At 42.9% G+C, this 23,602-nt stretch overlaps 1 protein-coding gene across 2 annotated transcripts in view; it reads left to right on the top strand.

The window, feature by feature from the left end:
* ABHD2 (abhydrolase domain containing 2, acylglycerol lipase) overlaps positions 1-23,602 on the top strand; it is a 35,984-nt gene extending 12,382 nt beyond the window's left edge. For both annotated transcript variants that reach the window (XM_084213933.1, XM_084213934.1), the window contains exons 4-11: positions 8,112-8,287; positions 9,201-9,368; positions 12,137-12,320; positions 15,852-15,944; positions 17,609-17,722; positions 18,855-18,924; positions 19,656-19,740; positions 20,607-23,602. In XM_084213933.1, coding sequence (XP_084070059.1) covers positions 8,112-8,287; positions 9,201-9,368; positions 12,137-12,320; positions 15,852-15,944; positions 17,609-17,722; positions 18,855-18,924; positions 19,656-19,740; positions 20,607-20,800 — 1,084 coding nt within the window. In that variant the 3' untranslated portion in view covers positions 20,801-23,602. The remainder of the gene's footprint in view (positions 1-8,111; positions 8,288-9,200; positions 9,369-12,136; positions 12,321-15,851; positions 15,945-17,608; positions 17,723-18,854; positions 18,925-19,655; positions 19,741-20,606) is intronic.

Genomic DNA, 23,602 nt, shown 5'->3' with positions numbered 1-23,602 from the left:
TGTAGCAGTCATCTCCAATACCTGGTTTTTGGGCAAAATATTGTCTGAAAGACTTCCATGACAAAAGGAAGCAAACTCACCTGAAACAAATGAGAACAAAATGTGTCAAAATGCTGTTCAGTCTTCTTACCTCTATATCTCTGTTATGGAAGACAGGACTGTTAGGAATTTAATTGCTGTTGGGAATTGAAAGGGTTTACAGGAAAGACAGCTCTAAGATGTATATGTGATTATTTCTTTTTGCTATTCTAGTGATGTTATCACAAACTTTTTTTTCCAATATAGAAATTTTTTAAAAATCAAAGAAATCCTGTCTTTAGGCATAAAAGTCACCTGGAGACTACAGGGGAGCAAATGTATTTAAATTCCTGCAATTATGCATGAAACTGTTTGTAGGATAATTAGGAAAAAGCTATGTGAAAACAGCTTGTGCAGTACTCCATCGAAAAATCTTGCAAGGCTTTGATTACTTGCTAATTATTCAGAGTGTTAGGAAAGCTGATTAAGCAGCTCTTTTCAGATTCTATCATGAAAGCAAAATAAGTAGCCCAGCAATCCCTTCTGTTATATTAGTACTGAGTTTGTTGTCAAATCTGTTTTAAGACCAATTCTTCTGTGCAGAGGAATGCTCATAGCTGTGAACTGACATTCAGATCTGTTTTGTTCAGCTCCTGCTTAAGGGAGAAAGGGGTGAGGACAGTGCTATGAAAAAGGCTGGCAGGGAGAAAGCAGAAATAAAGTTATTCTATCTATGCAGGTGTTTAAAAATTCTTAGAATAAACACTTTTGGACTTTATTTTCCCTTTATGGCACAATCCTCACCTCTGGTCTAATTGAGTGCATTGTAACTGTGGTGTCTTTCAGTAAGCCAAGTGATGGTGGATGAATAATTTAAGAACTTTGAATTGTAAAATTGCCTGAGATGGCTGTGTGCCAGGTACATTGTACTTGTACTGGTTTTTACGGTTCTGTAAACTGCCAGAAACTTTGTACATATCTGCCAAACACTGGGAAGCAAGAGAATCTGCCTTCCTGGAGCTGATGTTCTCTTACCCCTTCTTCCATTGCTCTGACCCTGTCCAGCTCTGTACTTTGGCTTACCAAGTGGAGTAGCATAATCAGATCCTTCTCCATTCAAATTGCTACTTCTTCTGTGGAAGCTCTTGCAATTCAGCACAGCTATTGGTGCCCTTGAGCACTTGGGCCCAACTGCTGGTGGCAGCTGTGTCCTTTTCCTGCTTTTCAAAAGGGTACTGAAAGTCCTTCATCTGCTCTTATTCCTGTAGAAATGCAGTGCTGGCTCTTTGATTCATGAGGGTAAATTTGGCCAGTGCTTGCTGTACTAGGCTAGACATTTTTGGCTGTTTACAGTTTATTCTAACAAAGTGTGGGTATCTTTATTTCTGTAGAGATGTGGCACATGCCACCCGTATCGAAAATAATTATCCTTGCTGTCTGCACACTTTTATCATCAGTAAAGGCAAGCTCCTCAAAGATTGAGGCAAATGACTGTCAAGCCTGTTAGTAAACACTGTCAAAGATCCAGCCTAGATCATTCTTATCCTTTGTTTGCACACCAACCTATGCTGGGTGAGCAGGCTGCCTGGTACCAGAAGACTCTTTTACACTGTCACTGCTTTTCTCTTAGATGCAAGGAGATGAGTAGTCAGAAAAGCTGTCTTCAAGCTTTTCAGTGCTCTTTTCTTCCCCTAATAGCAAGCAGTGTTTGATCCCTGTCAACTCCTAGGTGTTTTACTCTGGGAGGAACACTTCCAGGAGAATAATAAACTAGAAGAGCAGTGTTACCCCTGAAGCTTTGGCAAGTGAACATGCTGAGAGGTAGAGGAGAATGGCAGCTCCCTGTTGGTAAGTTGAAGCTTTGACCTTGCAGAGGAAGCAGCCTCGGGGGTCTGAGTTTTTGCTGGGTGCTGTGGCATTGGCAGCAGCCTTGTGTTCTCCAGCTCTTATCAGCAAGGGAGATTCTAAGTGCTGTAAATCCTCATGCCTTGTTTGGACTAAAATACTTCTTGTAGCCACTGGTGAGGGAGGAGGGGTGTGATGGGCACTTCGCTAAATAAAAGCTTCTTAAATGGTGAAGGAGGTGGTTTAGCCAAGGGGCCAGTCAGTACTTTTAAATAGTTCTGACTTCACACAGGTACTGTGGGCAGCAGACAAACACTTCTACTCCATTTGTTTCTTTTTTGAGACTTGGTGAAAGTGGAAGCTCCATAACTTGCTTAAATTTTTTCGTTGCGATTTTTTTGTGTCCTCATCACATTGAGCAGTCTAGCTGAGGCTGATGCAGAAAAAGCTGCTTTTTACATATTTGGGGTTGAGGGCTGAACCCTGCAGACTTTTATATGAGTTTCCTTGATTGGAATTCAATTTGCATTCCCTAGCATCAAATAAAGGACAAGGTTCAAAGTTTGATTTAGTAAAGCATTCTTTAAATACCTCCAAACTGCTCTGTAAAGGGGAAAATAATCTCTTACCTGTTGTAATGCAGGCAAAAGTTCTTAGAATATCCTGACATTGACAAGTTGTAGACTGTTTTCTCACCATCAGTATCTAGTGTGCACATCAAGGCCATGTAAGAGTTAATGTTTAAAGTGTTAATCTCCTCAGATGAAATGAAGCAATGCACCAGAAATAAGCCTGTTGCTGAACTTCCACTTCACATCTTTGAGGACCTGAATGCTGATGCTTGCTAATAAAAATAGCACAGTTTTTATGTGCTTTGTGTGAGCTGCTTATACAGCTGCTGCTTTCCTAAATTCCTGCATACTGGATTATGCATGTGCTTTAAAATGATAATCTACTGCCTGAGAGCCACTAAACTTAATCTACAATCACATGCTGGAATTGTTTTAAATATTAAAACACCAGGAGAAATTTTTTGGGAAAACCTAGGAGTTGTCTTGTTCTTGAGCACTGTGGGCAGCCACCTATCAAGATGTGAGGCTGTGCTGCACAGCTGGAATGCAGGTTTGGAACTCAAGCACTGACATTGGTGCAGATTTATGTAAGTGGCTGTGAATTCACTTAGCCACTTAGGAGTGGTGAACTCTGTACTTGTTGGGCCATGTAAGTGACCTTCCATAATGAGTAAATGCCATCCCCAGGCCTGTTCTCTCTGCCTTCTGTTGCAGAGTCCTGTTACTGGAAGCTACAGGGCTGGTTACTGGAAGACATTACTGCTTCAAATATTTGTCTTTATTCAGAGTGCCTGCTATCTATTGCAACTGACCAAAACAGGGAAATGAATCAGTTAAAAAGCCTTTGTGTCTGGAGAAAGCTCAGAAGCCATTTTTGGTTCACAGAAATAAAAATCTCCATTTTTGGTACAACGCAACTTTTCCCTTGGAATTTTTTTATCAGTACATGCTTGTTTGGTTTGTTGTGTTGTGCTGTCCTTGTCCTCATGTGGAAGCCTTGGCAAGAGATCCTCCTGGCTGCTGTTCACTGCTCAGCTCCTGTCACCATAAGCCACTATTGCATAACAGTGGACATGCTGCTTATGGACGCAGTGTTTGTTCCTGGCTTTTTGTACATCTGGGAACAGCTTCCCTGGAACAGGACACTGAGGAATATGTACTGAACCATCTCCATGCTGCTCATGCTGGGGTAGTCTCTGTAGTACACTGCTATTCAGAACCATTTCAGTTTATAGCAGACAGAGAGGAAGGAGTTGAAAATCTGCTGTGTCCTTGAATGCTTTCCTTGTTTCTACTTGTTATCAATGCTGGAGGAAAGCTACTTGCTTTTGAGTGAAGGGCCCTTGTTTGGAAGACATGGTTAAATTTAGCAGTAATTATAGTTTTAGCATAAAATGTGAAGGGCAGTACTCAAATGCCCCTTAGGCTGAATACTACTTAGTTGCTCAGTCTGCATGGTTGTGTTTCCCTGTGTTGCATCCTGCTGAGCTTGTTTTCTTAAGGTAAACCACAGGAAGAATGCCCTGAGTACATGCTCTTCTGTCTGCAGGATGGTTGTTTTGGAGAAGCATCTTTTTTCAGCTGTTTGCCAGGAGGAATGTTGATTTCACTACAAAACAATCTGTTCTAGCTCTTGCTATCAGCACTGGGTAGTTGGGTTTTTTCAGCTGGGTTGAGCATAGAAATGTCTCTGGAACTGCTTTTCACATAATAGGCTTAAATAAAATTTATCTGATCTGATTTCAGAGGATAAAGGCTTTTGCACAATTCCTGGCAAGTTTTCTCCCTCACCAGTAGATATCATGTACCTTGAGGACTGAAAAGTTCTTTCCATGCTCTCTTCTTCGAGTGGGTTTAGTAAAAGCAAGCTGAAAGTCCACACAAACCCTGTATAAAAAGATGAGCCATCCTTCAGCCTTGTACAGTCTTGCACCATTAGGCTCAGTACTTGCTCTTGGAAGTTCTAGTAGACTTTGTCTCAGCAAAAGATGTGAAAGTCACATGAAGACTTCAAAAATAGATTTGCCAATTGGCAAAATGGAGGGTCAACAGAAATAGTGTGACAGGCAGATCATATGTCTGATTCTGCTATAGATTATAAGGATACTTTGTCCTCAGCTGAGAACAGATTTTACCTGAATTCAGTAAAAGAGGACTCACTCTTACTGTAAAGGCTTTACAGGGTTTTGTAGTAGGTTATATTGGCAACTTGTCTTGGTAAACAGAAGTAATATTTTTATTAGTTGCTTGGTTTTGCATCAATCTGGTAAGATAAATTCTAATCTTAGTACAGATCTTGTAGCATCAGTGGAAAAACTCTCTGGGCAGCTTTCTTCTCTTTCCCTTTTAAAGTGTTGTGGTGCTCAGTCTCCTGAGCCTGGATACTTAAGGGATGTATTTTGCCTCCCAAGTCTGTTGCTTAAAGACTGACCTAAACAAAAAGACTAGTGAGGTAACAAGCTTCTGCCTGAACATTTGCATGTATTTCAGAGCTTCATCTGCTTTAAAATTTATGTGCAAGCTAGAAATATACATAATACCTTGGTGGAAGTTACAAATGTCTGCATCAGAGTACTGTGCACATTACTCATGCTGAAGTTTGGCCTTTGTATGTTTATCTAAAAGAATGCAGCTACATGCAGAGTGACTAACACAAGCCATCCTTGCTGCAGGCACTGATGCCTAAGCAGCTGACTGGAGTTATCATAAAAGATAAGCTGAGCATTTTAGGGGGTCCATAGGATGCTCAAACACTTGTGCCTTCTGCAGGGAGCAGCACTGAATGCTCCCTTGTCCATAGGGTTTCACACAGCTTTGAGGGAAATGTGCAAACTGTACTTGTCACTTGACCATCATTATGGATGGAGCAAAGGAGATTTCTGCCTTAAATAAAAAACATGTCAAGGAAACTGCATGTGCTGTTTGCCTGTAAAAGCAGTATAAAGGATTGATTTACTGTGGAGCAGTACTTAGGTAACCTCCAGCTGGGTTATGCAAAGATGGGTCTGGGGGTTTCTTTCCCCAGGCACGCCATCAGTGACCTGAGGAGGCAGGCTGTGGGAAGCTGTGTGCTTGAAACCATTTACCTTCATTTAAACTCTGGCAGTAGTAGTGAGGCTTTGAAGACTATTCTAATTTCACTTTAACAACATCCTGTGGTATGTGCTGCTGCATCTCTTCCAGTGGATGGCTGTAACCTATAGCTGGAAACTGAACTGTAGATTAGGCATGAGGATAGGATTGGTGCTTGCAGAGATCCTTGATTTTTTTGGGTTTTTTCATGGTAGCAGTAATTAGTAATAGCTGTATAACTTAGCTGCTATAGCTGGACAAATTGTTTTCCTGTTTGCCCTATAGGGTACAATTTGGGGATAGTCTTTGATTTGAAAAGCATTGAATGGAAGCATAATCACCAAAACTTCCCAATGCATGCTCTCACCCAAGATTAGAAACCCTGAAGCAATGTTGACGTCTGAGTCTCTTCTAAAAGAGCTGCACATTCTTATTATAGGTTGTATTTGTCAGCTCCCCTTAGAAAAGGTGCTAGCAAACCCTATCTCTAAAGGATGTCTGTGGAAGAAAAAAAGAGAAGAAAACAGTCCAGCACAGTCTAGTGTGGAGTATGGCTACTGATATGAACTGGTGGTACAGTAAATGACTGGGGTGAAGCCAGCTGTTTTTCCTTATGTTAGGAGGGCAGTGTCTCTTCCATCTGGCATAATAGCTGTGTTCAAAACCCTTGTACTGAGCTGTATGTGACTTGAGCAGAACCATGTGTGGTTCTTGTGCAGCCTGGTTTAGTTTGACTGCCCTATCCCAGTGGATATCTGCCCTGAACTGTGAGAATGGACCCACTGACTGCTTTCCACCTCTGGCATCTATTGCAGAGGATCAGCTTGTCCAGCCTCTGTCCCTGCTGGGAATCTGCACACTTGTACATTGTGCCTGGCAAGACCCAGTGCAGAGATGCTGGCCTGACAGAAGAGGGGTGCTGCTCCTGGCCTTGCCTGGATCCTTTGAGAAGCTTTATAGTTGAGTGATCAAATCCAGAATGCACTGAGGGCTAATTTACAACGTTGTGAGCATCAGCTGGCAGCTTTTGCAGCCTTTATTGAAGCAATATCTGTTTCTCCAGAAATCTGTTTTGGATCTCTTTGGGAAGTGCAGAATGAGTGAAACTACAGCAAAATTGTTGTGTTGCTTTGACTGTAAGAAGTCCCCCTCACAGATGAGGGAAAAGAATGGGGAGAAAGAGGGCATACTGCTGCTCTTGGCTTCTTGAACAGCCCTAAGTAGTTTTTATTTGATAGGAAACATTTTTAAGGAGTGTGGGGGAGGAGGGAGTTGCGGATATGACACATAAGAGCTGGCATGGGGAAAGGTCCAGCTGTATGAAGAGGTAGTGTCAGAGCACAAAGGTAGGGTTTCTGTCACATTCTTGTGGATTATGGGCTTAAGTAGTAAATGCTGAGCTGCCTAGCTTTTTTGTGAACAGGGAAGAACATGATCTCTGCTTCATAAGCTCTTTCAAAGTCAAAAGAATAATTGCAGGAAGCCCTAAACACAACAGGGAGGGCGTTGCTAGTCCCTCAGGATCCAAGGTGAAGTCAGAAGCTCTCAGGCTTCTTCTGGGTACCCTGGTCTGTGCACCAGAGACCACAGTTCTTTAATTGGAAGTGTGTCCCTTGGGACTGCTGTTTTCCTCAACAATAAATCATTCATGCTTTCCTGTTCTGAGCTGATGTAACTCTCTTTTTCAAGGCAGTGGCTCAGTCTCCTTTGCTGAGTGACCAGGTGACTTGCCCACATGGTGGTGGTGCTAGGTCACAGTATGTTTCCTGTTAAACCACTTGCAGTTCTGCTGGTGCTAAAAAAAATCTGATAACTAAGCCTTTAATGCTTTCCAGCTCATAGCTATGTTTCTCACATATCTTTTTTGAGGCCCTGTAAGCCAGGAAGAGAGAGACAATCTGTTTTGTCACATAGCTTTAAATATACCCTTGATAAGCAATAAGTAATTGGTAGACTCACCCCCCTTTCTGAAAGGGATTTGTTATGCATTGAAGTTTGGTCAGTTCTGACTGATTCTCTTAACACTGTCACAACTTTTACCTTATTCTGAAAGGCAAAATCAACCTAGTAAAACAGTTCTGTATAAAATGGCCCCAGCTATAAAGTCTTGGTGCTTTCCATTTTCTGGAACTTGGTATGAATCCTGTTGTTTCTGTCGCTGGCTTGTACAGTCAAGTGCTTACACAAGCTCATGTGGCTTGACCCAGGAGGCTTCGATGTTCAATTAAAACAGATTTACAGCACTGTACAGTTCTGGAGGTCACTTTGGTTGGTTGCCAACATGCACTCCCCATGTCACTGAGGCACAAGGCTTCTGTGTATTCAGTGAGAAGCATTTGTTCCTCTAACATCTCAACATAGGGAATGCCTGGGTTTTGGCTTCTGCAGCTGCTATCAGTGCTGCTTTTTCAGCTTTGAGACTGTTTTGGTGTCTCCTCTTGTGTAAGGCTGCAAAGATCACTGCTGCCAGTTCAGTCAGAGCAAAAACAATTCCATATTTGTTACTCCATTTGGGAGCTGGTGAGATTTGTTATGGGAGTGCTGATGTGTTCTCAAGGGCTCGTTAACACAGCAGGGGTAAGCAATTAAATTATTGCCTTTCAGGTACATTCCACCTCTCATCTGGGGAAAGAGTGGACATATCCAGACAGCTCTTTATGGAAAAATGGGGAGAGTGAGATCACCACATCCAAATGGACATCGCAAGTACCTGACCATGCCAGATGGAGCAACAGCCACCTTTGATCTCTTTGAGCCACGCTCTGAGCACTGCACTGGAGGTCAGTCCAACAGCTGCTGGCTGCATCTAGCTGCTAGCCTTGATTCTGTGCTCTGGGGGACAGATGAGGGTAGAGCCTATGGCTCCCATTTGGCCCTCAGAAAAAGCAGATTTATTTTTTAAAACTGTCAGTGTTGAGATCTTCATGGTACAATGCTGCACTAGGACAGTTACTGTTATCTTTATTGCTGTGAGCAGTGCTTTTCTAATGAGATAAAAATTCAGTGGCTAGAGCTGGTAATGTTGGAGCTTTGCACAAGAGAGTTACAGTTAATTTGGAGTGCATATGATAATCCTGAATGTAATTTACTGTGCTTACTTGAATTACAGCAATTACTTTCTTGGTTGATGAAATGATATGTTGTTAAACTAGTGAACAGTGTCAGCAGATCAAATATCATTAGATTAGCCCCAAAGTAGATGATGGTTAATGTCAGCTGATCAGAATGTCAGTGCTTAGCAGAGCTGCATTTGGAAAATCTGCATTACACCCAGCTCTAGAGGGGAAATGAGGGGGAAATAGCATAACCAGTCTCCTTGGAGTGCTGGGCTCCACAGCTTCCACACGCATCACAGTCACAACAGGCTGTCAGAAGGCAGAACATGTGTAACATCAAAAATGTCCTTCAGACAGAAGAATGTACTCTGGGTCTCTAGGCAGTGCCTGGACAACTGTTTGCACAGCTTTCCCTAAAGTTAAAAACTGTTCATCTCCCATAGCATGAATTACTTTTTCTCATCTGAAGCACTAGAGCTGCTGGTCTCCTGTCCCATACGGGATTTTTGGCAGACTAGTAGGAATTCTGTCTTGCTTGTGGTGGGTGGTTTCCCATGGATCTGAAATGGAAACCTTCTGACTCTATTAATTTGCATGAAGTGACATTTACTTAACTTCCCTCTCTCTCTGAGCACAGAGGATGTCACGATGGTGATCTGCCCGGGGATTGCTAACCACAGTGAGAAGCAGTACATCCGCACCTTTGTTGACTATGCCCAGAAAAATGGGTACAGATGTGCTGTCCTCAATCACCTGGGAGCCCTGCCAAACATTGAGCTCACTTCACCACGGATGTTCACCTATGGTAGGTACTTCGTGGCACCTGGGGGGCTTATTTTCAAGCTCATGGAACTTCTAGGGGTTGATCAGCCTCCTTCAGAATAACGGAACTGCTGTACCCCAGTGGGGGTAAAACTGTTTTGTATTGTTTCCTAAGAACTAAACTGGACTTATGGGAGGAAGAGAGGAGGCTAATACTAAATTCACTTTTGTCTCCTCTGCCAGCTCTTACACATGTATCCTCATTAAGGAGGCAGGTTTTTGTAAGAAAACTTCTGGGGAAAAAAAGCCCTTTTGTGCCTACCCAGAGCCTGTTCAAATGATTTTAGTGATAGTGAATTTGCCAGTTTGATGGAATGTGAAACAAACATGTTTCTGAAGGATAAATGCCACTTCTTTGTAAAATACAGCCTGAGAGGAGTTTATACCAGCCTATCCAGAAAGTACATTTATATCTTAGGAGGGTTCATGTGAGGATTTGGTCTTGGATATGACACGTGTCAACAACAGGAACAGTTCAGAAGTGTGACAGTAAAGCTACAGAAGTGGGTGGTGCTTAACTGCCGTGATTATGGCTCTCACCTTGAGTATAAGGAAGTCTTTCTTAACCTAGAAATTAAAAGGAATAAATTATTTGAAACTGTGTGAAGGGTGACTCCAGCCTTAATTGCCCTTTTGGTGAGTAATGTGATCCTTGTAGAATGAGGCCTCTTTGCCTGTGACCTCATCTGCTTGTTCCTGAGCTCATCTCCCTCTTTACTGTAAGTATCTATAGGCACCCTGTCAATTCTGTGTTTAGCAGAATTTAGGCTTTATTTTTTAGTGTTAGGCTTTATTTTTTTTAAGTTAGCTGAACTGATGCTTAGATTTTAGATTAACAAAATAGTTATGAACAGTTAAACTGTCAAAACAGAAATACTGTGCTTTGAGATGCCAAAGTCTGGCAGGCAAATAGGCTGTAATGCTTTGTTGCTTGTTTTAGAATTATTAAATATACTCCTCTTTGGGAAACACTTCAGGAATACCAAATACCCTCATTTGTAGTGAGGCCCTGGGCTGTTATGGCTGCAAGACTATCATGTCTTGAAAACTAAATTTTAATGTTAAAGTATTTGCTGTTTTGATAGAAGTTAAGATGAAGCTTTGCTTTAGGCCTTAGGGTGTTGTTCTGTAGTGCATCTCTTGAGACATACCTTTCTGAGTCTTTTATAGCCTTGGAAAGGGCAAAGAATGCCTAGCACTTCCTTTGAGTAACACAGTAAATCACTTGGCAGAGTTGCCTCTTAAGTAAAGTGCCAGCAAGTCCAGTAGACTTTACTCTGCCTCCTACCCAAATAACTCAGTGCCCTTTCAGCTTAGCTGTATTCCAGGCATACTTGCTGAGGAGCAAGTAGCCTAAATTTGGGATTCGCTGAATCCCAGCCTCTCTATCAAGCTTGACCTGTTGCTTTTCTAGTTTTGGATTTCTGAGCTGCCCTGAAATCATGAAGGTCAAACACTAAAGTACTTTAACCACTGCCTTCTTCCAGAGGAAACCAGAGCAGTGCAGAATTTGTTGTCTTGAATCAAGAATGTTCACAAGGAAGTGCCCAAACCCTGCTGAAACACTCAGGAGCTTGCTGTTCCACTGAAGCAAACAAGCTCTGGTGCTCAGGTTTACTCCAGAGCTAGGTAAAGCTGGAGTCTGATGACAGCTGGGGATGCTACAGCTGGGGTGGGGATACAGTGGAGCACAGGGTGGAATGCTGGAATCCTAGGATTTATCTCTCTGGACAAGTTCCACAGAATAGAGCTGAGTTTCTGACTCTGGACAAGAAGAAACATCTGGAGTTCTATTTCTGTTGTTCATGTGATGCCTTCTGTGGTTTGCAGCCTTAAATCCAAAGGGAAGGTTAACAAGCTGCATAAACACTTGAAACCAGTATACTAATGCCATCACTATTGCAGCTGCTTCTCCATATCTCCTTTTCCCATAGTCACAAGCAGGAGAAATAGTTGTAGGTACTCAGATTGTTGTATGTGTGGAGACCTTCAAGTCTGTCAAACAGTTGGAGGATGCCAGCACTGCCAGAAACTGGATCCCTCAGTGCCTGCAGCCTGTGGGATGCAAGTGGGTGTTTGCTGACAATGGAACAGATCTCTATAGAGACACTTAACTATTCTCTTCATGTGGGGACACCCATGTGTCTTTCAGGAAGCTGCAGTATCTTTCCCTTTTCTCTAGCTACAAAGGGTTGAACATCTCTGCTTAAACCCTTCTCCCTGATTCCAGAGATCACCTGCTTAGTCAAGCTCTGCAGCAGTCTGCTGGGAGCTCTGACAAGCCACTCCTTTCACCTCCCCACAGCAGCGAGGATTTAGGGATCCATATCAGTCTTGCTTAAAAGCAAAGGAGCAAACTGCATTCCAAATACCTCACTTCACTTTAGAAGTGGCAAACTGCCTCAAGAAAGCAATGATGTGTGCTGCTCTTGCATGGTAACGTCAAGCCCAGAGTTGCTGGACTCAGCTTTTTAAAGCTGTTTTAGAAACAAAGCGTTTTGATTGTCACATTAACTGTCACCATGATTTTTAAGCAACTAAATTTCATCTTGCTTTGGCACTCTGTCAGAACTAAGCATGAGCTAAGCTCCACAGGACTCACAGATGTATGAACACATGTGAATCAGAGCTGTTAAAACCTTAAGGCTATTGAAAAGTCAGAAAGGGTAAGAAGCTAAATTCAAAGCACACAACTGAAGCTTCAAATGAGAATTTAAATAGATTTTTTTTAACTTTGTTCTTCCTTTTTAGGATGCACCTGGGAATTTGGTGCCATGGTGAATTACATCAAGAAGACCTACCCTCAGACCCAGCTGATTGTTGTGGGCTTCAGCCTGGGTGGAAACATAGTGTGCAAATACCTGGGAGAGAACCAGGCCAACCAGGAGCGAGTGCTGTGCTGTGTCAGCTTGTGCCAGGGGTACAGTGCACTGAGGTGGGTGTGGAGCCTTTTCTGTGCTGCTCTCTTCTGGGAGTGCAGGAGGGAGCAGATCTTTGGAAGGGCAAGGTGAAGATGGGTATTTCTCTTGCACTGAACTGGTCTGACAGACTGAGTGTGTAGGATGGCACCCTCCTGAAGGAGCACCTGAAGCTTTGTTGATTTGCAAGCACAAGTAAACTTTGTCAGCAGTGCAAACAGGTTTTGTGTACCTGGCCAGGTACATGCTGGCAGCTTCTGGACTGTGCATGTGATGCTGTCTCATGGCTAGAGTGTCTGAAGAGGAGGCATTCCCTGTGCAGTCCTGGTGTAATTAACCAGGCAGGCTGGGCAGCCTGACCAGCTGCTGAGCTGATGCCAGGTCTGCAAGCAGTAGTTTACACTGTCTCATCACTCTGAGAAACATCCCATGGTTTGTAATAGCTTGTTTGGCTTCAGTGTGCAGTTTCATCTGGCAGCAGCTCTTACCCAGGGAGACTGGAAAGGCACAGCACAGTCTCTGTCAGTCTGTGCTCCTCTCTTAGTGTGTGTCACTGAAACGGTGCTATGGGTGATCAAGGGATGGAGAGGTGCTCACAGCTGTGTTATAGGAGTGGGGAACCCAGGGGGGAAAAGTATTACAGCCCTTAAGTCTGAAAATATTGATGTTTCCCCACCTGGAAGACAAGGTTGTGGCACTTTAGGAGCTGTGATGGCTTCACTTGCCTGTCCTGATGGAGGGTCCAGGCACAGCAGTGCTGCTTGAAAACTGGACTCAACTAATGTGCTTTAACCTTTCCATATATGCACAGGTAATGGAGCTTAAAATACTGTAGCTGGCTAAGTTGCTGTTTTCAGTTTTCACTGTCTCTTCCTATGGACAATTACTAAGGTGCAGCTGACTCTGCAGTAATTTACCTGCGGTTTTGAGCTGTGAGACTACTTACAAGCCAAAAGGGACTGTTGAGACTCAGGTATTTGGGTCAAGATCCTTTGGGCTGATATGAATGGTGAAACTGTGGCAGGTCTGTGAGGGGCTTGCTATGGAATTCAGCCTCACGGCCTGGTCAGGGTAGCTGGAACTCTTGATGCTGATGCTGCCCTGCCTGTGCAGGGACCAGTTTGTTATTCAGCAGTCTGAAGATGCCTTTTATGAATCAGACTCGTACAGGTAAAAGCAAAAAGCTTTTCTGGAAGCACTAAAATGTGAGTAAGAGCTTGATATGTTTGTAATATTCCAGCTATCTAATCCCTTTTGAGGTCAGATGTGACTACTGCTAAAAAAGTGTATAATCTGCTGCTAGTTCACACCCTTAAAATCTGCTACAGGAACAGCTGTTCTGTTTTGTTTCAAGTAAAATGTTCTTAGCTGTCCTGAGATTCTGGCATAGAGCACAGAGCATCCTTTTGAAGCCAGCTCTTTAATTGCAACCATCAGAGAGGGTTTGCAAGGATGATATCTGGCTGAGGTCCACTTGGTTCATCTTCTACAATTATGCAATATTGTACTCCTGATCTCCAAAATGCAGTTGTGAGTAATGCTATTATGTTTGCATGGCAAGGACAACCTGATTAACAATTCTCTGCTTGGATATTTGTGTGGAAAAACAATTCACTGGGTTTTTTTTTCCCCTGAGTTTAATGTACCCCATGGTGTGGGCTGTGTGGATTATTGAGCTCTTGCCTCCACCTGCTGGGTAAACATCTCCTAGCAAAGCTCCTGCCACAAAACATCTGCTCTGTATTAGTGGACAGCCAGCAGGAAGGGTTTCAGGTCTTGTGTCTCCCTCCCTAATACCCACATCTGCTGTAAGTGCTAATTAGCTGAAGGACTAGAGGAAAGCAACATCTACAGAGCAAAAGGCAGGAGGAGGGAGGGCCTTGTGCCCTAGTTATAGAAGTGGGAGGGAGGAGGTCTAAAGCACCTCCAAGTAGAATGGTGAAGCCACTGCCTTCCTGGGCTTGCTCTGGTACATGAAAATAGCTGGCTTCAGCCTTCAGGGCCACATGGAAGTGGATTACTAACAGGACCAGTTAGTTTGCAGTTCCTTTTTTTTTTTTTTTTTTGGTATTGGCTTGTCCAGCATTTATTCCCCAAATAACTTTTGTAAGCAAAGGAAAAAGTTTTAGTGAGCAAGGTGCACCAAGGATCTCAAACGTAAAAGTCTTTCCAGAGCAGCAGCAGTACCAGGATCTGCCAGAAGAATGAGACTTTTTAATGAATTAACACAGTCCAGGGAATGTGTTCCCTGAGGCTAAACAGGGACAGGTCTCCTTATTCTTTAATCTTTTCCTGCATAGGCTTGATTCTGCTTCTTGATCTTGTGGAATGCATCTTCACCATAGCTCCAGGCTGTGGGGAGAGACCTCAGTTCTGAAACCTGGGCAGTCCTCAAAATACTGGAAGCTGCCTGTGTTGCTTTTGTTTTGTTTTTTTTAATGCTTACAGCTCTTCATGTTAGGAGCACTGCTGTACACCACAGGAGCTGCAGGGAAATGTAGTAGCTTTAACTTCAGACATCTTGTGGTAACTTAATAGGTTTGCTTGGAAAACCTTTTGTGGAAAAAGAAATGTGCATTTTCCTATCTTCTTTCATTCCCCTGCCCTGGGATAAATGTGGTAGGTATAGCCTGACTAGACAAAAAGATAATGGATTATTTTTTTTTTTTAATCCATACTCTCCAGCATGGCTAATTACAAGAAAACAGTTTGTTCCTGCCTGGTAGGGGACTTGCAGGCTGTAGCTTGGAAGGTCACGCTAAATCTACAGTAGTTCTCATGGCATGTTAATGTTTAAGTGGTAGGAGAGCTTCAGTAGCTGAAGCTGCTCCCAGCATTCTTCAGTCTCTCAGTAAATGATAGTGTGTTCCCTCAGCAACAGCAAACCCTGCTAGGAGTAAAGCTCTAACCTGCCCATGACCCTGCATAGCAAAGGAGTGCTGGTATCTGGCAGAGCTCACACAACTCTGGATGGCTTAAATTCTGTTTTAACAACAGATAAGCTGTGAAATGCTCTTCTCTCAGAGAATAGGTAAAGACTTCAACTCAGATGCCACTTGCAGCTGCAACTAGTATTTATTCCTACAGTTCCTGCCAATGAACTGAAACAATAATAGTATCTGTACATATTGGAAACATTTGCACAAATTGTTTCCTCTGTGGAGCTGTATTACGCAATAGACAACACTGTTGAGCAACGGGTTTTAGCCCTTTCCTTGAAAGTCCCATTATGTAAATTGCATTCAACTTCTGCAAAGGGATACTAAAATCCTCTTGTCAGTGTTATGGATCTTGATTGATGGCTCTTAAATGCTCTGATCAAAACTGCTAATTGCATTGTGCAAGATGAGACTGCAGATCTGTTTTCTGATACTAACAAACTTCATCAAAGTGGAAGTCATTTCCTGGAAAAGGTTAAGCTGTGGCAGAGAAGGCCCGGAGGTTTGTTTACACAGCCCCCTGGCTGCCATAAGATGTTAACAGTGTATTAATCTGATCTTTCAAGGGCACTATTAACAGCTTTGTTTGTTCTGCTGTGTTTTTTCTAGGGCACAGGAAACCTTCATGCAGTGGGATCATTGTAGAAGATTTTATAACTTCCTCATGGCAGACAACATGAAGAAGATCATCCTTTCTCACAGGTACTGCAGTACATCACTCACTCTGTCAGTATTGATTGAGTCCATTGCTATATTGGATTTGTCTGCCTGGTCCTTTAAAATAGGACTCCTGAAAGGTTTAGCACAAGTTCCTTGGTAGATCTTTTGATGAGCCAACAGAGAAGGTGAGCCCATGTCAATCTCATTGTACTGTAAAATAGACAAAAAAGCTTTGGCCATTTTGTTAGAAGAAAGACATTGTTGTCTTCTTGTGTTCTGTGGAAACTTGCTTAATGAATAAACAAGACATGCACAGGAAAACATTGCAATTAGACTTCAAAGTGGAGTATTCTGCATCTGTTTTACTTCTAGCCAAAGAATTCCCTATTGAAGGAGCTTCTTGTTCTGCCACCTACCTGAGGTAGGACTAATCTTCCAGATCTTCTGTATGGAGTTGCTGCATATCAAATAAGCAAATAGTCAAACCTGTAGCTCTGGCTTCTAGCTGTTCCTATAGAAAGAGCATGTAGCCAGCGAAACACTTAACATTGCTGTTCCTGGAGTGCTGTAGGATCCTTGTGCTGCTGTTGCTGATCCGTGGCTCTTGCATAACAAAAGAAATTTGTGTGCTAAACAGGTGATAGTCTCGATGTTGGTGTTTTCCCCATCAAAAGTTCTCTGGGTGGTACTTTGTAGAGAAAGTACCTCATCTGTGTGTATTGGAAGTTGCCTGACTGAGGGGAAAGGAGGGGAATATCTTAAGACCTATTTCATTGAAGGAGCATGTATCACTTCAGACTTCTGGTTCTTTGTTTACACTCCTGTGCAGTATGAAACACTTGGGGAAGGATGGTAGCCAGTGTAGGATGATCCACGTAATTCATTCCAGGTTTACAAATATTTAGGCAACTTGAACAAATTTGGCAAGTGAAGTTAGGTAAGCTCCCATTAAAGGGTACTTAAATTCTTAACCCAGAAAAAGCTGGTGCTGATTTGAAAGGAAGTGTGTTAAGCAAACTTTTTCCATAATCACTTGTGCTCTGCCTTGCCCGAATCAAACCTAGCCTCCTGCTCTGCTGTGCAGCTGCCTCTCAAAGGGAATAAAAATCCCTTTCCAACTTGTGGCCTTTGTCCTGTTTGTTTGGGAAGAAGTTTGTTCTGGTAAAGAAACACATCCTCCCCTGAAGGCAATAACCAGCTATGACAAGTGTCCAGAGTAAAAGTTTTCTGCTAAGGGAATACCCTGAGTAATTTCTGTGTGTGGGGTAGCCTTAAGTCTGTGCTGGGGGCTTTAGAACCAGATGGTGCAGGAGATGCTATGCCCAGCATTGCTGGTGCTCTCACCCAAACCACCCACATGTTTGGTCTGAGGCCAAAAAACCCTCCCTCTAACGTGTAGCCTCAAGTCCAAATACCCTTAGTGCCCTCTGTTCTGGGAAGTTTCTTTTAAGAGGGCCCCCTCAGGCAGTTTTTCAGTAGATAAGGAAAACATTTTTTCCTACAAGGAGGCTGCTGGGGTTTGTTATGTCTTGCTGCAAAGGTAAGTGGAGAAATGAGCTGTTCTTGCTCCCAAGGAAACCTCATGTTTATGTAACCCACTTCTAATCTTATCTTGTCAGATTTGGTAAACTCAGTTGTCCTTGAACAGGTCATGGTTTTGCTGCCCTTGTGTTATTTGGATGTAATTCTTGATGTCACTCTTCCAGGCAAGTTCTTTTTGGAGATAACAACATGAAGAAGCCACAGAGCCTGTCAGATGCTGATCTGGGCAAGCTCTATACAGCAACATCACTTATGCAGATCGATGATAATGTTATGAGGTATGAAGCACCTTCTCTTCCCAGTGTTGCTCTTGCATGCCCTTGCTGTGCCTGTGGGAGTCTGCTGAACACAACTTCAAATTCTTACTTGCCTCCACATTAAAGAAAACTTAGAGAAGAAAAAGACAGACTTACTGTTTACAGTCACAGCTTCTTAAAAATCATCCAGGAGACATTTATTTATTGGTAACACGTGAACCTGCAGCCTTCACTAAGGTAGGAAGAGGCCAAGCTCTGGCAACAAAAGAAGGGGAATGTGGAAAGAAGCTCAGAACTGCTCATGGATTTCTTTAACTCTGTTTGAAAAGTCTTCTCCCCATAAAACACTTCTGCTTTCTCAATACACAATAGGGATAGGGCTGGCTGAGATAATGCAACCTTTCTTATTTGTCATCCTAACACCTAATTAAGTGCTCTGCTTTAATAAGCAGTAGCCTGTTACTGCTTGTGTCCTTGACAACAACATAGCACTTTTATGTGGCAGTGTTCATACCATGGCATGTTCTGTATCAGGCATTGACCCCTTTCCAAAATAAAGCTGTAAAGTGTTAGCTAAAAAGCCATGACACTTTTGGCAAACTGGGAGTACAGTTGGCTGCTTATAAAAAAAACATTCCTTGGGAAATCTCCCTGCTTGTCCCCCATCACTGAGACCTTTCCAGTTTGGACCAACAGCTATGTTGTCCCTTATATAAAAAAAAAAGGCACTTGAATATAGGCTTACTGAACTCTAGGTTTGGGACAGTGTGAAAGGATTTGGCAAAGTAGAAACACAGTGAATTCTGGGGAACTTGTAAATTTGAGGTTATAAGCTGTGCTGGGGTTGTATTTGAAAAGACTTTTAGGGAAAGATGAACAAGATCCTAACTCTCTTTCATCCACATGTACAATTAAGTGAAGTGGGGTGTTTTGAAAGAAACACCCTGAGTGATGCTGGTCTTCAGCTTGCATGTGTGACTTGCCCATGCTCTCAGAATCTTTGAGAAGGCACAGAAACCATCAAGCCATGTGCTACCAAAGGTTGTCTATGGAAATTGAGGCATCATTTCTGTTTCTGCATATGTGTCCTTACTTAAACATAATAGTGACATGGCTGAAGCAGGTGGTATTAATGACAATCTGTCTATTTCAGGAAATTCCATGGCTACAGCTCACTGAAGGAGTACTATGAAGAGGAAAGTTGCCTGCATTACTTGCACAGGGTAAGCTCTTGCAGCAGACTGCTCTTTCACTGGAAGGAAAATACTCTGGTTTCTTTTGTTGATACCTGCAGATGCCTTAGCTGGGATTTTCAGAAATAATCAGGCACAGTATATTGGAGTGGGATTTTAGATCTTGCTACCTCTAACACTGGGGCTAAATTCTCTGGGCTCTTAAGTGCATATATCTCTGGCAGGTGATAGCACCCAAGAGATGGAGACAAAGCCACACATTCAGTTGAACTGCTCTGAGTGTATGAGGATAAATTGGGAAATGGGTGCCTGCAGGGAGCCTGCACCTTCAAGGAAGAAAGACTTACTGGATTCTATGGAAGAGACTCAGGGCACTGACAGGCAGATGCCTGAGCAAAGCTTTGCCAAAGTGTAACTGAGATCAGTTCCTCCTTTTTCTGCTGAACCAGAGAAGGGAGATGTTCCAAGGGAGTTTCCTGGACTTTAACCAGAGTGTCCATAACAGAGCTGTCAATAGCTGCCTGATGTGCAAAGCAATGCAGAATGAAAAAAGGGTGTAGTTATTTCAATTTAAGAATGGGGACTCAGTCTGTTTGCTCTCTGCCTCTTTCTTACAATTGAGTTAGAGGAAAAAAAATTAACTCTGAAATAAGAGATATTAATTGAATTATGCTAAGATACTTTTACATTTGGTAGATTGACATTCAAATACTAACCCCTTTCTGTTTTGGTTTTATTTCATGTCCTGTTTCCTGATGCAGATCAATGTTCCTCTTCTGTTGGTTAATGCTGCCGATGACCCTCTTATTCATGAGAGTCTTCTATCAATTCCAAGAGCTCTTTCAGGTATGCTGAAACCGTCTCCTCCAGCTGGGCATATTTGTGTACCTGCAGCTTGCTTACCACATCACAATTCCTGATTTCAAAGCAGCTTGACTTGCCTCCTTACATCTGTAATGCTGTGAGAGGTGTGCTAAGCCTCTTTAAAGTCACCAATTGCTAGAAGTAACAAGGCTAACCCTGAGCAGGAGGAACTTCAGTCCCTTCAGGCACCTGTTGCTTGTGTTGATAGCAGCAGGTTCCATTCTTTGATGAAAAAGGTTTCCTCACATCTCCCTTGCTCACTGGGATTTAGTAGGAAGATGGGTGGTGGTGACAGTCTGGATGAAGCACAGATAAACTCCCCCTTTGCTGATGAAATGGGGACAGTGCATGCATGGCTCTGTCACTTGGCACTGAAGTGGGATCTCTCCCTTGGAAGGAGTTGAGCTGTCTTCAAACAAGGAAAAAGGTAAATTACACTTAGAAGCTCAGAAGAGGGAGCTGCTGCTGCTTCATCACACAAAGAGTGGGTGCACATGGAGGGAAGCAGGGTTCAGTCTTTTCCTGAGGCTGTGAGCAGAGAATTTATCCCCAGTTGCTTTCAGACAGAAGCAAGCACAGAGTTTTTCCCTGTCCATGCAACAAGATGGCTGATGCACTGTCAGGGCTTAGTGCAGCTTGACATGATGCAAACAGTCCTAATTCCAGGAAATGTGAGTTAAAGGTGCTCACTTGCTGAAGAATGACTGTTCTTACAGCAGTACAGGTATTGCTGTTAGGGCCCAGTCAGCAGCATCTCTTGGGCAGCCTTTGTCCTGGCAACCCAAGATGCTTTCATTGTCATCTTAAAGATGTTTACCTGGAACTTTCTGCTTCTTTTTCTTTTACAGAGAAAAAAGAGAATGTCATGCATGTGCTGCCCCTTCACGGAGGCCACTTGGGATTTTTTGAGGGGTCTGTGCTGTTCCCAGAACCTCTTACCTGGATGGATAAGCTCGTGGTGCAGTATGCCAACGCCATCTGCCAGTGGGAGAAGACAAAGCCTCACTGCTCAGATTCTGAGTCTGTGTCTGGCCAGGAGTAATCCACCCAAAGACTCTGGATCACTTCAGTATATCTCTGTTTGGGAACATCTTGTTCCCTCACCTGCTGCTTCAGGTTTCCATTCTCCTTGATATCCTATGGCTGGGGTTTGATCACCATGTGTTTTTTCCAAAACTGAGTTAAAGCAGAGGTTAACATCTGGTCAGAGCCTCTTTGGATATCCAGTCACGTGGATTTGTAATTTACTGCTCTGCTTGAAGAATTGGGTTGCTGTCTGTAGCTTGTTCCAGGGCTACTGAGCTAAAGACTGCTTGCTTTTATATAGCAGAAGTTTCACTTGTCAAAATCTCTCTACCTGCTGGTCAAAAACTTGATCCTGCAGCATTTGTTTAGGTGTAGATGATGGGATAACTGTGGCTCTCTTCTCTCTCTGGGTGCTGGAAAATCCCTGTACCAAGCCACAACCAGTGAGCGGTTCAGTCTGTAAGCTGCTACAGTGTGGCTTGGAAAAACAGATGCTTGACTGCAAGTGTAGTGTCAGCTTTGCACCATCTCAAGGGAAACCTTTTAGTACCTAGGAATGCACTTGCACAAGTGAATCACTTTAAAATTATTCAACTTTTCCTTGCTTGAGCTGTGAGTGGATTGGGGTGGCTTTATGCTGCGTCTCCAAGTAGAGAAAAGCTGCAGCCTGGTAATGCCAGTTAATGTTTCTATGTAAACATGGTCTCACTTCAGGACCTGATCAGTCACCTTCTTGTCACCTTTGCCTCTTTTTAAATACTGTTATCTTTTCAGTACTGGATTCTTTGTTTGACCTGGGTCTTTTTAAAGCTGGCTCTGGCTTCCAAATGGAAACCCATGAATAAGAATCTGCAGGATTTTTTCTATGAGCTCAATTTGCTTGAAAGAATATTTAATGGAGAGCTATTGTACTCTCTTAGGAATTAATTGGTGGGGGGTAGGGTGTATCTATTTAGATTTACTCCCCTTATGTCAGGGTAAATAATACCAAAATTCTTCCCATTAGCTTTCAGAGCATCAGGTGGGTTTGAGACATGTGACTTGCCTTACAGTTGATGTGGAACTGGTGTCCCCAGCCCTGTGCAACTGAAATGACATCTTTGCATGGCTGACTACTTCCAGATCTGTGTAATGCTGTAGGATTACTGGCTCCAGTAAGACACTGGGCTCTTTCTCACTAGAATTTTTTTTCCACAACCAGACATCCCCTTCTAGTTTTAATGTGCAAAGTGAAGTGTGAAAGCTGTTTGCAGGAAAGCTGGCTACTCACCTGTGCTTTTCCCTCAAATGGCAGCTATAGTCTGTGCCAAAATAGTTTTTAAAGGAAAGTTGTCCCATGGCAATCTGGAGACTGAAACTAGTGGTAAAGATCTTTTTTTTTTTTTTCCCCCTTACTGTTTGTTCTCTCAATATTGTAGGGGCATTAATCCATCCATAGGGTTTTTTTATCACAGTGTCAGTGAAGTTCTTTTCCTGTCGCAACTTCCCTCATCAGCACTTTATTGCTTCAGCCTTGGTCTGTGTTCCAGGCACTTTAAATTATAGCTTAAGGGTGAAACAAGCTGCAAGCCTTCAGTCTGGTAACAACAAACCTGGGGAACAAGCCTCCTGGACTGCCCTGTCCCTGAACTTCAGTAGGTTGAGTAGGTGGGGTTTCATTTTAATAAAGCAATAATTAACTATTGTAGCAAAGATGCATTGTCATATCAGGAAATTCCTTTCATTTGCCTTAGGCCAAATACCTTGGCCTGTGATCCATGGTGAACTGTGGATGTCTGCACATTCTCCTAGTCAGTAAATCTGGGCTTCTTTTTTTCTTCAAAGAGAAGATGAAACTAAACTACAGCAAGATCTGGCTGTGCTTGTGGCTGTTCCTTAAGAACTATTTTAGGGCATCAGTTAGCAAGGATATTCTTAGCTGATGGATATCTTGTCTGTGTTGTTATGTTCTTATTCCTACTGCATCACTAAAGTATGTCATAAAAGACATTTCAGGTTTTTTTGCTTAAGTAGTGTTCATGTAATATTCATTGGGTATGACTTAAATATCTCCTCGCTTTAGCAGAAGTGGAGTGTAAACAACATATGTACACATCAAATAGCTACAGCATAAATTTAGGTGTGTAAGTCTCCCAAAATGAGGTGAGCAACTGGACAGCTCTCAAAGCAGCAGGAGCTGTAGCTTTGTCTAATCAAGTAGAGATTTTTCTTTAAACTTGGAGAGCCTTTCTGAGGAGTACTCCTTCCTACCCCACAACCCAAGCCTTCACACTTCAGAAGTGCCAGCGCTGTGGACTTTCTGAAACTCTCCACTACCGAAGTTCTGTGGGTCTCTGTCTTGCTCCTTTGCCCTGGTGTTGCACTTGAATCTAAAAATGTTCAAATCACTTGTGACTTGACTGAGTCTGGCTTATTTGGGGAAGGACAGCTTTTGTTGTGGCTTCTTTGTGCAAGGTTTCTGGGGCTTGAGGTTCAGTGTAAGCCTGTAGGTGGAAGCAGTGTAAAAAAAAAAAAACACCTGTTCTCTCCATCTCAACAAATTTGATTCTGCTTTCAAAGCAAGACTTGTAGTCAGACCTGCAGCAGTAGTCAGACTTCTCCAGTCCTAATCTGAAATACTCTTCTCTTCCAAAATAAGGCAATACTACTCTTGTTATGTGGGCAGGTGGTCTTTATTTGCCCAGTGAACCCAGCCTTAAATGCAGTCTGAATTTTTCAGTCTTAGAGGTGAAGTCTTTCATCTCTTGTCAAAACACATGAGGCTGCTGAAGTGTGCACTTGTAGATCATTGCAGTGTGGTCTGATAGAGCAGTTCAAG

Source organism: Fringilla coelebs (assembly GCF_963513975.1).
Source record: "Fringilla coelebs genome assembly, chromosome: 12".
In the NCBI taxonomy this organism is placed as follows: Eukaryota; Metazoa; Chordata; class Aves; order Passeriformes; family Fringillidae; genus Fringilla; species Fringilla coelebs.
The sequence above is the reverse complement of the archived record's forward strand: the minus strand, read 5'-3'. Positions and strand labels throughout refer to the sequence as shown.